The sequence below is a fragment of the Doryrhamphus excisus genome, chromosome 17 (genome assembly GCF_030265055.1).
Source record: "Doryrhamphus excisus isolate RoL2022-K1 chromosome 17, RoL_Dexc_1.0, whole genome shotgun sequence".
In the NCBI taxonomy this organism is placed as follows: Eukaryota; Metazoa; Chordata; class Actinopteri; order Syngnathiformes; family Syngnathidae; genus Doryrhamphus; species Doryrhamphus excisus.
This window is the reverse complement of record NC_080482.1, coordinates 9,151,262-9,165,025: the sequence shown is the minus strand read 5'-3', so window position 1 is coordinate 9,165,025 and position 13,764 is coordinate 9,151,262. Positions and strand designations below refer to the sequence as shown.

Sequence of the window (13,764 nt, the reverse complement as noted above, 5' to 3'; positions counted from 1 at the left end):
CATGTTAAAACAATCCACCACGGGTCTCATTTGCATAAATGACCAAGCCAATGTGTTGTGTTGCAAAAACTGCGGTGACACATTGTCGGTGCTTATTGTGATACATTATTGTAGTAATGGGCCACACAGCTAGGAGACCTGAGTTCAGTTCCACCCTCGGCCATCTCTGTGTGGAGTTTGCATGTTCTCCCCATGCATGCGTGGGTTTTCTCCGGGTACTCCGGTTTCCTCCCACATTCCAAAATGTGTGGATTAGGTTAATTGCTAGGTTAATTGGCGACTCCAAATTGTCCATAGGTATGAATGTGAGTGTGAATGGTTGTTTGTCTATATGTGCCCTGTGATTGGCTGGCAACCAGTCCAGGGTGTACTCGCCCGAAGACAGCTGGGATAGGCTCCAGCACCCCCTGCAACCCTCGTAAGGATAAGCGGTAGAAAATGAATGAATGAATATTGTATTAATGTAGAATTATTTATTATATTATTATTCTGTTCTATGGTTATCATCACACATTCTCAGTGATACCCAGTTTTTTTTCTCCGGCTACTCCGGTTTCCTCCCACATTCCAATAACATGCTAGGTTAATTGGCGACTCCAAATTGTCCATAGGTATGAATGTGTCTATATGTGCCCTGTGATTGGCTGGCCACCAGTCCAGGGTGTACCCCGCATCTCACCCGAAGACAGCTGGGATAGGCTCAGGCACCCCCATGACCCTAGTGTGCATAAGCGGTGGAAAATGAATGAATGAATATTGTATTAATGTAGAATTATTTATTATAATATTATTCTGTTCTATGGTTATCATCACACATTCCCAGTTTTTTTCCCAAAATGTTGCTCTGTATACATGATTCAATCTTTACGGTGTTTGAATTGTCAAGATTCCACTGTACTTTCCGGGGGGTTATGCTGGAGCCTATCCCAGCTAACACCAGTACACACTAGACTGGTCGCCAGCCAATTGCATATGTAGACAAACAACCATTCAGTTTCATTCATACCTATGGACAATTTAGAGCTGCCAATCAACCCAACATACGTAAATGTTTTGTGTAAATAAAATAGAAATAGAAATGTGTTGATTTAACAATAGGTGTTTATTATTGTGGTTGTAGTCTACAGTGTATGCTGTAGAAGTACATCACACTGATAGATGTTTGTAATATTTTGCCCTATTGTATTAGTAACTGAATGCTAGTCGGGTCTCAGTTGATTGTGCAGCTGAAATTGAATTGAATTCATATTGTGGAAGTAAACATGATGTCGGACACAAAACATATGAAAACTCATAATAAACGTACATAAATAGCAAAGCCCTTGTATTATATGTGTATGCTCTATATACCCTTTGTGTTATTAACAACAGTCTTTTTCTCCGCTTCAAGACTCAGTCAATGAAGGTCAATCCATTCTCCCTGTCGCCGAGCCTCAGCAGCAGCAAGGTGAGTGTGTTTTGTGACTCAATGTGTGTGTGTGTGTGTGTGTGTGTGTGTATGTATGCACGTCTGGCCTCATGTTTACCTATCTTTTGTGTTTTAACGTCACACGCTAAGTTGTATGTCGGCAACGTGAGAGCTCTGAATTGCTCTTTTGTCCCATCCTTCAATATAAATAAACCAACAGACTGATGGTATTCCCCTTTTTCCCAGAACTCCCATGCATTGCCTAAATAAATCATAATACTACACAACTCGTTCAAATTTGCATACACTGCGGGAGAATGCAAATAACTGTGTCCCCTCCTCCTCGGGGAGAGATGATGCAGCTCTTGAGGTATAACTTTATGTTTTGTGTTGTTTAGAATAAGATGGAAGAGTGTGGCGAGATGTCCCCGGCGTTGACTCCCTCTCACGGCCCGACCCCCTCCCAGACAGCCCTGCAACACACACAACTCATGCTGACCGGCTCCCAGCTCGCAGGGGTGAGAGAGACATCTCAAATGGCGCTTTGCTTGGCTTTGCTTCCCTGCTGCAAACTTTGCATTAACACTTTTCTGCACGCTACCCTCTCCTGCGTCTTTGCCTCGCAGCTCACGGCTCTGTTGCCGGCGCAGCAGCAGCTCTTGTTGCAGCAGGCTCAAGCGCAGCTCCTGGCCGCCGCCGTGCAGCAGTCCAGCGCAGCGCACGCCGCTCACGCGGCCCACGCCGCCGCCCAGGCCAATCAGCAAGCTCAGGCGGCCGCCGCCGCCGCAGCCAATCAGCAAACCCAGCAGCAGCAACAGCAGCAGCAAACGCAGCAAGCAGGACAAACAGGCCAGCAGCAGGCGCAGGGTCAGGGAAAGAGCACACAGGAACACACTGCCCAAAGCGTCCCCGCCCCACCTCCTCCGCCCCATCTTACCCTCTCTCAGCCAATCCAGCTCACCGCCCAGGTACTGGCAGCCAATGAAAGCACCTTGCTCATGAACTGCTCACGATTGATGGAGCAGTCGTGGCTCAACCTAACAGCCTTGTTTCACCTCGCATGCATTTCGCCTTTTCCTCTTTTTGGATCCATGCGCCTTCATTTTGAATTCATTCAAATGTTCTCATCATCTTCAGGACATCCAGCAGTTGCTACATCTCCAGCAGCTGGTTTTGGTGCCGGGCCACCCACTCCCGTCTCCTGCCCAGTTCCTCCTCCCGCAAGCGCAGCAGGGACAGCAAGGTAGTGTGACCGAAATATAAACACAATACGTTACATGATAACAGTTGACTTCCGCTTGTCATTGTTAAAGTAACTTATCGAATATGACATTGGATTTGGATAAGGATGCACATGTGTACCAACAGGTGGCGCCAAATGAGCTAAAAACATCAGTGTTTGTTGAAAAAATAGGTTTGTCATATTTACACAGCACAGCTATCTATTCATTTCAAAACAATGGAAATGATGTGAGTATGAATTAGTGAATGAATTTCTTGCAGGCTGACACCTTCATTAACCCTTTGTTTACTATACAGGCAGCTCTGATAAAACATTCCACTGTTCTCAAATATCTTGCTTTTTATTTTTCTACACAAAGTAAGATGAAAAATGAATAAACAAATCAAGAATAAAGAAAATCAATCAGTAATAAATAAATAAATATAATAATAATAATAAAACGGCAAATAATAAAAACTTAAGAAACCACATATAGTTGGTGGGTAGACAAATTATTTTTTTCAGATTAAAATTAACAAATTATTATTAGAGCCCTGTAGACATGACAAAACACGACTATAGTCACATTTATACTCTTTTTATTTACAACATATTGCGCAACTGCAGGGTCTTGAGACACATGCTAACTTGCAAACTCGAGAGCTAGCGACCTAAACGGTAGCCTTCAAGTTATTTCCTTTAAACTTAAATAGCCAAAAACTTACCACTTCCACACGGATAGGGAGGATAACCATTAACTGTTATTTAACCTTTAACATGAACATTAATCAAACGTAATAATTTTTTCTGGGTACATGATACCATACAGCATCCATATCAAACTTGCGCGGGCCGCACTAACATTTAACTTTCATATCAAGGCGGGGGCCTCAACCCGCGGGCCGCATGTTTGAGACCCCTGCCCTAAATGCACATAATGGAGAGGGTACACAAAGGTGTACGTATACTGTCACCTAGTGTCCTTTTATAGGTACTGCTGCATTGTTTTGTGTACAGTGACTGTGTTTACTTCAGCATCTGCATGCTAAAATTAACTTGTGTGTGTGTAATTGTTACCAAATGAATTGTACTGAGCAGCCAGACCTTTTTCTTTGTGTGGCGGCATCACCAATATACCAAAGAAAAACATCTTGTGGAGTTAATTATTGTACGTTTCGAGAGCATTTTGTCATAGCACCATATTGTATATTGTAATATTTTAATACTTTTTCATAAAATGTGTGCATTTTTCAGGACTCCTGTCGACACCAAATCTTATTCCGCTACCTCAACAAAACCAAGGGAGTCTGCTGTCTGCTCCAACTAGAATGGGACTGCAAGCACAGGTAGGTTGCTGGGTGTGGAATCGTATTTGGTTACTTCCTGTTAGGAAATATGTTGTATAATGTTGTATAATAATATGTTTCTTCAGCGAGACAAGAGCATGGAGGTGAGCGGTGGAGGAGGAGGCATTACGACAGTGTCATCCGTGACCCCCCACCCCGAGGAGCCGAGCGACCTGGAGGAGTTGGAGCAGTTCGCCCGCACTTTCAAACAGAGACGCATCAAACTGGGCTTCACGCAGGTACAGTAACAACATTCTATGGTGCGTGTGTGATACATTATTTGGGGTTGAGTCTCGTTTCCTCACCCATCAAGGGAGACGTGGGCCTGGCTATGGGGAAACTGTACGGAAACGACTTCAGCCAGACCACCATCTCTCGCTTCGAGGCCCTCAACTTAAGCTTTAAGAACATGTGCAAGCTGAAGCCGCTGCTGGAGAAGTGGCTAAACGACGCAGGTGAAGCTTTATTCTTCTTTGTGTGCATCTCTTAGAATTTTCAGGTCTGTGACTGACTGTGTGTGTTTCTGACTGCCCCCCCCTCCAGAGACCATGTCCATAGACAGCACCCTGCCCAGCCCCAGCTCGCTGTCAAGCCCCTCACTGGGCTTCGATGGTGTGCCCGGCCGCCGCAGGAAGAAGAGAACCAGCATTGAGACGAATGTACGCGTTGCCCTGGAGCGTGCTTTCTTGACGGTAAAATACTGCAATAATTATTCCCAACAGTTTCTAAAAAGTGGTGTATTTTGATTAAAATAAAACAATTATTTGCAAACTTCCGCTTGCAGAACCAGAAGCCTACCTCAGAGGAGATTCTGCTGATCGCCGAGCAGCTCAACATGGAGAAGGAGGTGATCCGGGTGTGGTTCTGCAACCGCCGGCAGAAAGAGAAACGCATCAATCCCAACAGCGCCACCCCGCCCCTGCCCAGCCAGCCCGCCACGGCGCCGCCCCCACACAAGCCACCCTGCTACAGCCCTCACATGGTGCGTGGTGATGACAAGTCAATATTTGGAAACATTTTTTAAAAATGTTTAATTTCCTGTTTCATCACCGCACTCCCTTCATAGATGTCCAGTCAGCTCTCACAGGCGGTGACCAGTTTGAGTAGCACAACGGCGGCGACCACCATGTCCCCCATTTGCCCTCTGACCTCCAGCCTCACGTCCCTCACCTCCAGTCACCCTTCTCACAGCTCCGCACCGTCCCCGGTGACTCCTCCTCCTACTACTGCAGCTCCTCCCGCCGCTCCTGTTGGTCCTCCCCGCAGCACGGCCAGCCCCGCCACTTCCAGCCACAGCACACTCAATCTGAACACTGGGTAAGATGATTGCTAATCATACAAATACAAATCAGTGTCACACACACATGCGGACAAGTCGCTGTTTCGTATAAGCGGTGCATGCTAACTATGTGTGTGTTTGTGTGTGTTCACAGCTTGTGGCGTATGGGTAAAAAGAACGGTGACGTGTCTAGCTACATCACCGATTTTGCTGCAAACTTGAGGTGAATAAGACATGTCTCCCACACGCACACACACATATGGAAGGCAAAGTCGTGGGGATCATTTCATGGGATTGTTTACAAACAGTATAATGCAAAGTATAACGAATGTGCCCTAACTCTTACCTAATGATAACATTCATGGAATTTTCTATTTTGGTTCCGCATTGTCGTCAGAACTCTATGCAACTTTTTGCAGTACTATATGTGTGGATATACAGTACATATACAGCGGACCCTTTGCGGTTGTGTGTATTTTGTAACATTTAGAATACATTTTTCCTTTTCACGATTCAGGTAAGTGTTGCAATAAGCTCCATTTCCAGTTCTATTGTTGTCGTCACACTTTTCCTTTTTGTAATCACTGGTGCCGTTCTGTGGCGGTAACTTTAGAGACAATTTTTTTTCATGAAAATGTGGTTAAAATGTGAATTATATGACTTTAACGGTTACGCTGTAAGTGTTCAACATCCTGCTCATCTTTTTTTTAACACTCAATTTAACCTCTGCGTGTTCTTGCTGCTTAACTTGCTTATTTCCTGCCCTTTTTCTCCTCTACTTGTGTGTGTTTGTGGATGTATGCTTACATGTGTGTGCGTGTGTGTGTGTGTGTGTGTGTGTGTGCGTGTGATATAACAGGAACACTGTGATGGGGGTTAACACAGGGATGAACCAAGCTCTCCTCGGTAACAATCCCCTGGCCACTATTCAAGGTGTGTGTGTGTGTGTGTAAAGACCAGTGTTTTATCCTGCAAAGATAGGAGAAAAAAGAAGTGTCTCACTCTGGATAAATTCATTCAAATACTAGGGGTGTCACAAGATGAGATAATATAGGAGATTAGATTTTAACATTACTTATACTCTTCTAATACTCTTCTACACTGTGTGTGTATGCTACTGGCCCCGCCTCCACCCACCAAGACAAAGATGCTCTATGACTGACAATAGGGCTCACTCCGTTCATGCCATTTATCTTTGGCGAGAGTCAAAGAATTGAGTTAAGATTGAGTTAATTTTCACTTGTGTGATTAATTTGTGTATTATCGCACCCGCATGACATGTTTTTTAATCTTGCGAGATCTTCTGACACCCCATCAAATCCACAATTCAAGGCTGATTACGTCATTGCCATCCATGAGTGTGAAAGATGTGGCTTGTGTGCGAATGTGTTCCTGTGAGTGTTCACCTCCTTCATCTGCATCCTTTCATCCCTGCATGAGTTGTTAAAGCAAAATGTCACCGTAAAAACATTTTATATGTGCAGCAGCAATAGAGGCAAGGTGAAAAACTATTTTTAGAAGTAACGAGCACATTTCACACTCTCGTTGGACTTGAAGGAGCGTAACTGGTACAAAAAGTGTCTCCATTAAATGGTCCATAATGCTGTACTCTGATAATGGTGCATTTCAAACGGCAGGCCGGCAGGTAAATAAATGGCGGTGGGCATCATAAAACGAGAGGTGTTACCGTGGCAACTGTCTATTCACACCTGCGGCTATTGTGAATGATTTGACCAGATGCAATTGCATTCTGAGGTTTTTTTTTTTTGTAATATGAAATAAATATGAAGTCAATAAAATAAATAATGAAAATTCAACATAAAATTAGCCATTAATTAATTAGAATTAACTAACTTTCATGTTGTGTGATGCAGCTGTCATGAAATTTAGAATTACTAAATGACTAAATAAATTGGTCATCAAATTCATCAATAAGTAGCTTTGATATAATTACTATACACATATCGGACTGCTTAATAATGGACTGCTTTATTCACATTGGATTTGTTTACTTCATTGACTTTAATACATTAATAAATAAAGAATTGAATAAATATATTTCATAAATAAATCATTGAATAAATCATATCGCATTTAATTAGTGAATTCACTTTTGCCTTCAATTGTCTGTGAACACAAGTTGCTCATAATAACATGGTTTAAAGTGGGATTCGATTCTTTGACGATTGTTACACAGATAGATTTTTGATTGACATATTCAGTTATACTCAGTTCATTTGGAGCTGTAAATACATCCAAATACATATCATCATTTAGCGCTGTCCTCATTAAATACAGTAAAAATGGCCATTGTTGTTAGTGATTAATCAGGATTAATTAGTCAGGATTAATCATTTGACAGCCCTAATTATTATTATTCATTCATTCATTTTCTACCGCTTTTTCTCACGAGGGTCGCGGGGGGTGCTGGAGCCTATCCCAGCTGTCTTTGGGCGAGAGGCGGGGTACACCCTGAACTGGTCGCCAGCCAATCACAGGGCACATATAGACAAACAACCATTCACACTCACATTCATACCTATGGACAATTTGGAGTCGCCAATTAACCTAGCATGTTTTTGGAATGTGGGAGGAAACCGGAGTACCCGGAGAAAACCCACGCATGCACGGGGAGAAGTTGCAAACTCCACACAGAGATGGCCGAGGGTGGAATTGAACCCTGGTCTCCTAGCTGCGCGCTAACCACTCAACCAATTGAATAAATATACTTCATAAATAAAGAATTGAATAAATCATTTGGCATTTAATCCAGGAATTCACAATTTGCCTTCAACACAAGTTGCTCATAATAACATGGTTTAAAGTGGGATTCGATTCTTTGATGTTTGTTACACAGATAGATTTTTGATTGACATATTCGGTTATATTTCATTTATTCATTCAGTTATATTTCATTTGGAGCTGTAAATACATCCAAATACATATCATCATTTAGCGCTGTCCTCATTAAATACAGTAAAAATGGGCATTGTTGTTAGTGATTAATCAGGATTAATTATTCAGGATTAATCATTTGACAGCCCTAATTATTATTATTCATTCATTCATTTTCTACCGCTTTTTCTCACGAGGGTCGCGGGGGGTGCTGGAGCCTATCCCAGCTGTCTTTGGGCGAGAGGCGGGGTACACCCTGAACTGGTCGCCAGCCAATCACAGGGCACATATAGACAAACAACCATTCACACTCACATTCATACCTATGGACAATTTGGAGTCACCAATTAACCTAGCATGTTTTTGGAATGTGGGAGGAAACCGGAGTACCCGGAGAAAACCCACGCATGCACGGGGAGAACATGCAAACTCCACACAGAGATGGCCGAGGGTGGAATTGAACCCTGGTCTCCCAGCTGTGAGGTCTGCGCGCTAACCACTCGACCAATTGAATAAATATATTTCATAAATAAAGAATTGAATAAATCATTTTTAATCCATGAATTCACAATTTGCCTTCAAGGCAAGTTTCTCATTATAACACAGGTTAAAGTGGGATTCGGACAGATAGATTTTTGATTGACATATTCGGTTGTATTTCATTTATTCATTCTGTTATGTTATATTTAATTTGGAGCTGTAAATACATCCAAATACATATCATCATTTAGCGCTGTCCTCATTAAATTAAGTAGAAATGGTCATTGTTGTTGGTGATTAATCAGGATTAATTAGTCAGGATTAATCATTTGACAGTAATTAAATAAAGTAATTATTATTTTATTATTATTATTATGGTTATTATTATTATTGTTATTATTATTCATAATACAGTAACTATACTTATTTGTAATTCTCGTTCAATAGCCTGATGTAACTGTCTTTATATTTTTAAAGTGTCTTTATATTTGTCTGATTGGAGCCTTTCTTGTCCTTGTGCCCCCCCAGCCCTAGCAGCCAGTGGTGGTCAGCTGCCTCTTTCCAGTCTTGAGGGAGGCGGTAAGATGATGCTGGGGGCGTCGGGCGGCCAGGCGGGGAACCTGGCGTCCTCCCTCTTCCTCAACCACCCCGCCCTCCTCCACATGGGCCAGAACCCCGGCGCCGGACTGGTCAGCGCGGCCGTAGCCAAAGCCTCCCTCCCCTCCCCCTTTGCCCCTTCAGCCAGCAGCATCAGCCCCTCCCTGTGCTCACCTTCCCCTTGCTCCAGCCCCGCCTCCTCCTGCTCGTCCATCGAAATGGCACACAGCCCCACCTCCCTGGGCGGGTCCAAGATGGAGTGACGGTGGCCGGTGAGCAGCCAATCAGAGAGGAGGAGGAGAAAAGGAGGAAAGAAGGAAGGAAGGAAGACTCTCGCCTTTCACACCAAAGCTAGCTCTTCCCTCTGTCTCTTGCGCTCTTCTTCCGGCAGCTCTTCACGCCATCTATCCTTCCCTCGCCGTCTTACGATGCCAAAAATCCACAGAATGAAAGAGGGAGGGAAGGAGGGAGCGATAGAAGAGCGGAGAAAGGGGGCGGAAATGACGGGAAGACTGAAACCAAAAATCTTTATCTAGCCAAACAGTCAGCATGGCACTCTCCATCTCTACAACAAAAGTGACTCTTTAAGACGAGCGGAGAAGCCTAAAACCAAAAATGACTCAACATGGCAAAGGACAAGAAGAATTCAACGGACGAGGACTTCTTTTTTTTGTTTTGTTTAAAAAAAAAAGCTGCGGGTCTGTCGGAAGAGGAGGAGAAGTTTAAACCAAAAATATAACCTAAGAAGAAGAAGAGGAGGAAAGGCGGCTACGGTGGAACACACAATGACAAAAAAAAAAAAAAAAAAAGACAACCATACCAAAATCCCAAATACCAAAAAATACGGAGAGAAAAGCTTTATTCAAAAAGGACATGTAAATAAATACTGAAGCTATCCAGGACCAGGACTCCACAGCTTAACATACACATCCTGTTTGTTATCCTCTCATACCTCCCTCATGCCTCATCAGGATGCTTTACATAGCCTCGCTTTATACTAGCACTATTTATCATGCAGTCTCATTGCTTCATCGCCATCGTCGTCTTCATCGTATCACCCCATTTTTTTTTTGCACAGGATTTAGAGGTCACGCTTCAAATGTACTCAAGCCTCTTTCAGGCCGAAATGCCACAAGATGGCCGTGCTACTCCCAGCTGTAACAGAAGATTTAATTGCCTTTCGGGATATTGCGGCAAACTTCTTTCACACAGAAGGATATACCCTTACACGCAGGCGTCTTCCCGCCTCTGTTACGGCTCTTATACTACCTACATAAGTGGAGAAATGACGGGAGTTTATCGCCCAAGCACAATTTGTGGTCCAAAAATCCATTTTTAAAGCACTCATGACACCAAATATAATGAAAGTACTCACTTAGCAAAACACCTGATATACACAGAAAAACTAGCATCAATAATATTGTTGTTTTGCTTGCAGTAATTGCCGCACCGATATTCATTAATTTTACCGCTTATCCTCACGAGGGTTGCGGGGCGGTGCTGGAGCCTATCCCAGCTGTCTTCAGGCAAGAGGCGGGGTAGACCCTGGACTGTTAGCCAGCCAATCACAGGGCACATAAAGACAAACAACCATTCACACTCACATCCATACCTATGGACAATTTAACCTAGCATGTTTTTGGAATGTGGGAGGAAACCGCAGTAAAGCACAGGGAGAACATGCAAACTCCACACAAAGATGGCAGAGGGTGGAATTGAACTCGGGTCTCCTAGCTGTGAGGCCTGTGCGTTAACCACTTGTCCACCGTGCAGCCCGACGGAATGTATCTAGCAGAAAAATTAGGATTTACTTCCTGTCACGTTGGTACACTTTTCCACAGTGTAACAACTTTTGAGTTTTTGACTTTGACACTGGACAACTTTCTTCTCAATGAGGAATAATATAAAAAATGTCCGCTAACACAGCACTGACGAATCTGACGGTGTCCATTATTTACACTTGCCTGATCCATTACATGATCCATAACAACAGAAATTCCACCACAATACGAAAAAAATTTAAACAATGTGGACATCCTGTGTGTGATGTCACTTCCGCATTCTGTTAAAGACTCCAGAAAGAGAGAAACCTTAACAAAAGTCAACATTGTAGCACACGTCTAACATATGAAATACGCCTTTAAATGTCATTTTTACAGCAAAAACAATAAGGTGTCATGAGTACTTTAAAAGACCAAAAATAAAAGGACACATTGGTGACCCCGACGTGATCCAGTGTGGCTGTTGTAAGAACATAATGCTGGTCTCAAACCGGACCTGACTAGTAATACTAATCAAGGGTAGCCAAAAGTAAATATTTTGGGGGTTTTAGAGAGTTTTGGAGGCACATCATCAGAAAACATCAAATAAGACATTTGTTTACCTCTGATTTCCTGCTTCTTCAATCAACTTTTTGTCTTTCTCCATCATCATCATGTCATTATCATCATCATCATCATTTTCGTCACTGCCATGTCCGACTGCCATTAAACTCTCAAAATGGAAACCAAAGCATTTTTCAAGGCTTCTTCAAAAGCCTCATCTTTAAGACATTTGAACTTAACACACCCTGAGGTGTCAGCAGGGGGGGAGGGGCAGAGGGTGCTCGGGTTGACCAACTAAGGAAGCCGAAACGGACACCCCACCCTCACCTCCGGGGGAAATCAGCTCCTCCTGAAATGTCTAAAAGTTTTGCCTATAGGAGACTGATGCTTTACTGGAAGGCAACAGCGAGGAGGAGGAGGAGGGGGGGGGGCACACGGACGTGAGCAAAGCAGGCGTCGCATCTTTTCTAAGAGGATACCAAAAATGAACCCAAACCAAAAAACAAACCAACCTGAGGAATGACTGAAGCAAACCAAAAATAACGAACACCAAACCAAATGTGTCTGGAGGGAAGAGAGGGGGAGGACACTCAGCCCCCCCCCCCCCCCCCCCCACCTTGAAGTGTGTAGCACAGGTGAGGCTCCCAAAAAAAAAAAAAAAGGCAGGCAGGTACACGGGGACGGGGGGAAAGAGGCCTTGATGAAGGACAGTAAACCCCCCCCAAGCCCCCCCCCCCCCCCATGTCCTCCGCCTCTCTCTCTCCAGCCTAAGCTCTTTGGTCCTGGATGGAACCAAACGCAAACGACCTCACTGAACTGAATCTTTTATTTTTCTGTCGGTCGGTTCTTTTTTTCTCTGCTGTGTCTCTTGATGCTGATGTTTTCTGTACTGTACCTTAGTGCTTATTATTATTATTATTATTATTATTATTATTATTATTATTATTATTATTATTATTATTATGACCACGGCTCATTTGGAAAAACGCTTACTTCACTACACAAAAGCTCCTTAATTTTTTATTTTTATTTTTTGTAGTCGTGCTAGAGATTTTTATCAGGTGGTTGTGAAAAGGAAAAAAATACTGTGAAAAATTTAGCTTCCAGATTTTTATTTTTTTTTTTTTTTTCAAAACACTGAAAATAACAAACCACACAAAAGAAGTGACGGTCTTGCCCACAAGAGGGTACCAAAAATACAAAAAAGGAGGCGCTTGATTCTGTGATTCTAATGACCCACACAGGCCCTCGGGCGAAGCGTGTTATTTACCCAAAGACGATTTGGTTTTCGATCCGCTCAAAACAGTCGACGCACGAGAATCGTTCCCGAAAAAAAAACAAAAAACCCAAACTTTTAGATGTGGAGGTTTTGCGCCTCAAAGGTGACGCCTTTTTGTCCACATTGACTCTTTAGACGGAATGTATCTGTTAGTGCTTCTATAGATTTTTGTAGTAAAAAAAAGAAAAAAAAAGATATATGTTCTACTGCTTACTTATTGCCAATGTATTAAAAACAAAAAAAACTTAAAAGAAAAAAAAAAGATCCTTAAAAAGCATTGATGACTTGATTTTTAGACCAAAAATTTAAAACTATCTCTCTATATTTCATTCTGAAATGATAATTTAGACTTTTGATTGTACTATTTATTCAGGGTAGGGTCCATTTGATTTGCGTGTTCCCTTGCTATTATTTATTTGTTAAATTATTCCTAGAGGTGCTTTTTTTTTTTTTTTTTTTTTTTCTCTAAATTCTGGGATGGATGTGACTTTTGATGTTCTTACCCCACCTATCCCCAACCCACCCACCCATCTTTTTTTTTGCTGAAGTTCTTTCTTCTAGAAACCAAATAATTCCAGAAATGCAACAAAGATTCTGGAGTTTGAGACGACATCTTTCTCACATTTAAGAGGCAGCACTGTGTGGACTCTCGCATCGCAATAGAATGGACCCATTAACCATCGACCGTGTTTCTTGTAGGCCTAGAGGTGGGTGACCTGTCATTTTTATAAATCCCCCGATGCAACAGTCGAACATTGTTTGATTGATTATGACGAGCATTTGTGCTGTAAATGTTTCTGGGCTGTTTTCAAAGGGTACCACAGGTTGCCTACCCCTCTGTTGCCTGCACAGTACTGCCTCTGTTCTCTTTTTCTCTCCACTGGGAGAAACTACTAAAAGCTTTACTGCTACATTACCAAAAAAAACCAAACAA

At 42.7% G+C, this 13,764-nt stretch overlaps 1 protein-coding gene across 4 annotated transcripts in view; it reads left to right on the top strand.

Moving 5' to 3' along the window:
• Positions 1–12,128, top strand: part of pou2f2a (POU class 2 homeobox 2a) — a 54,432-nt gene extending 42,304 nt beyond the window's left edge. For 2 of the 4 annotated variants that reach the window (XM_058054149.1, XM_058054150.1), the window contains exons 4-16: positions 1,391–1,447; positions 1,807–1,926; positions 2,035–2,376; positions 2,546–2,651; positions 3,885–3,976; positions 4,063–4,215; positions 4,290–4,431; positions 4,520–4,668; positions 4,761–4,958; positions 5,043–5,293; positions 5,410–5,478; positions 6,115–6,188; positions 9,159–12,128. In XM_058054149.1, the coding sequence (XP_057910132.1) occupies positions 1,391–1,447; positions 1,807–1,926; positions 2,035–2,376; positions 2,546–2,651; positions 3,885–3,976; positions 4,063–4,215; positions 4,290–4,431; positions 4,520–4,668; positions 4,761–4,958; positions 5,043–5,293; positions 5,410–5,478; positions 6,115–6,188; positions 9,159–9,490 (2,085 nt within the window). In that variant the 3' untranslated portion in view covers positions 9,491–12,128. Of the gene's footprint in view, positions 1–1,390; positions 1,448–1,806; positions 1,927–2,034; positions 2,377–2,545; positions 2,652–3,884; positions 3,977–4,062; positions 4,216–4,289; positions 4,432–4,519; positions 4,669–4,760; positions 4,959–5,042; positions 5,298–5,409; positions 5,479–6,114; positions 6,189–9,158 lie in introns of those variants that run through there. The other 2 variants (XM_058054151.1, XM_058054152.1) reach the window with 2 other exon arrangements.
• Positions 12,129–13,764: the final 1,636 nt, after the last annotated feature.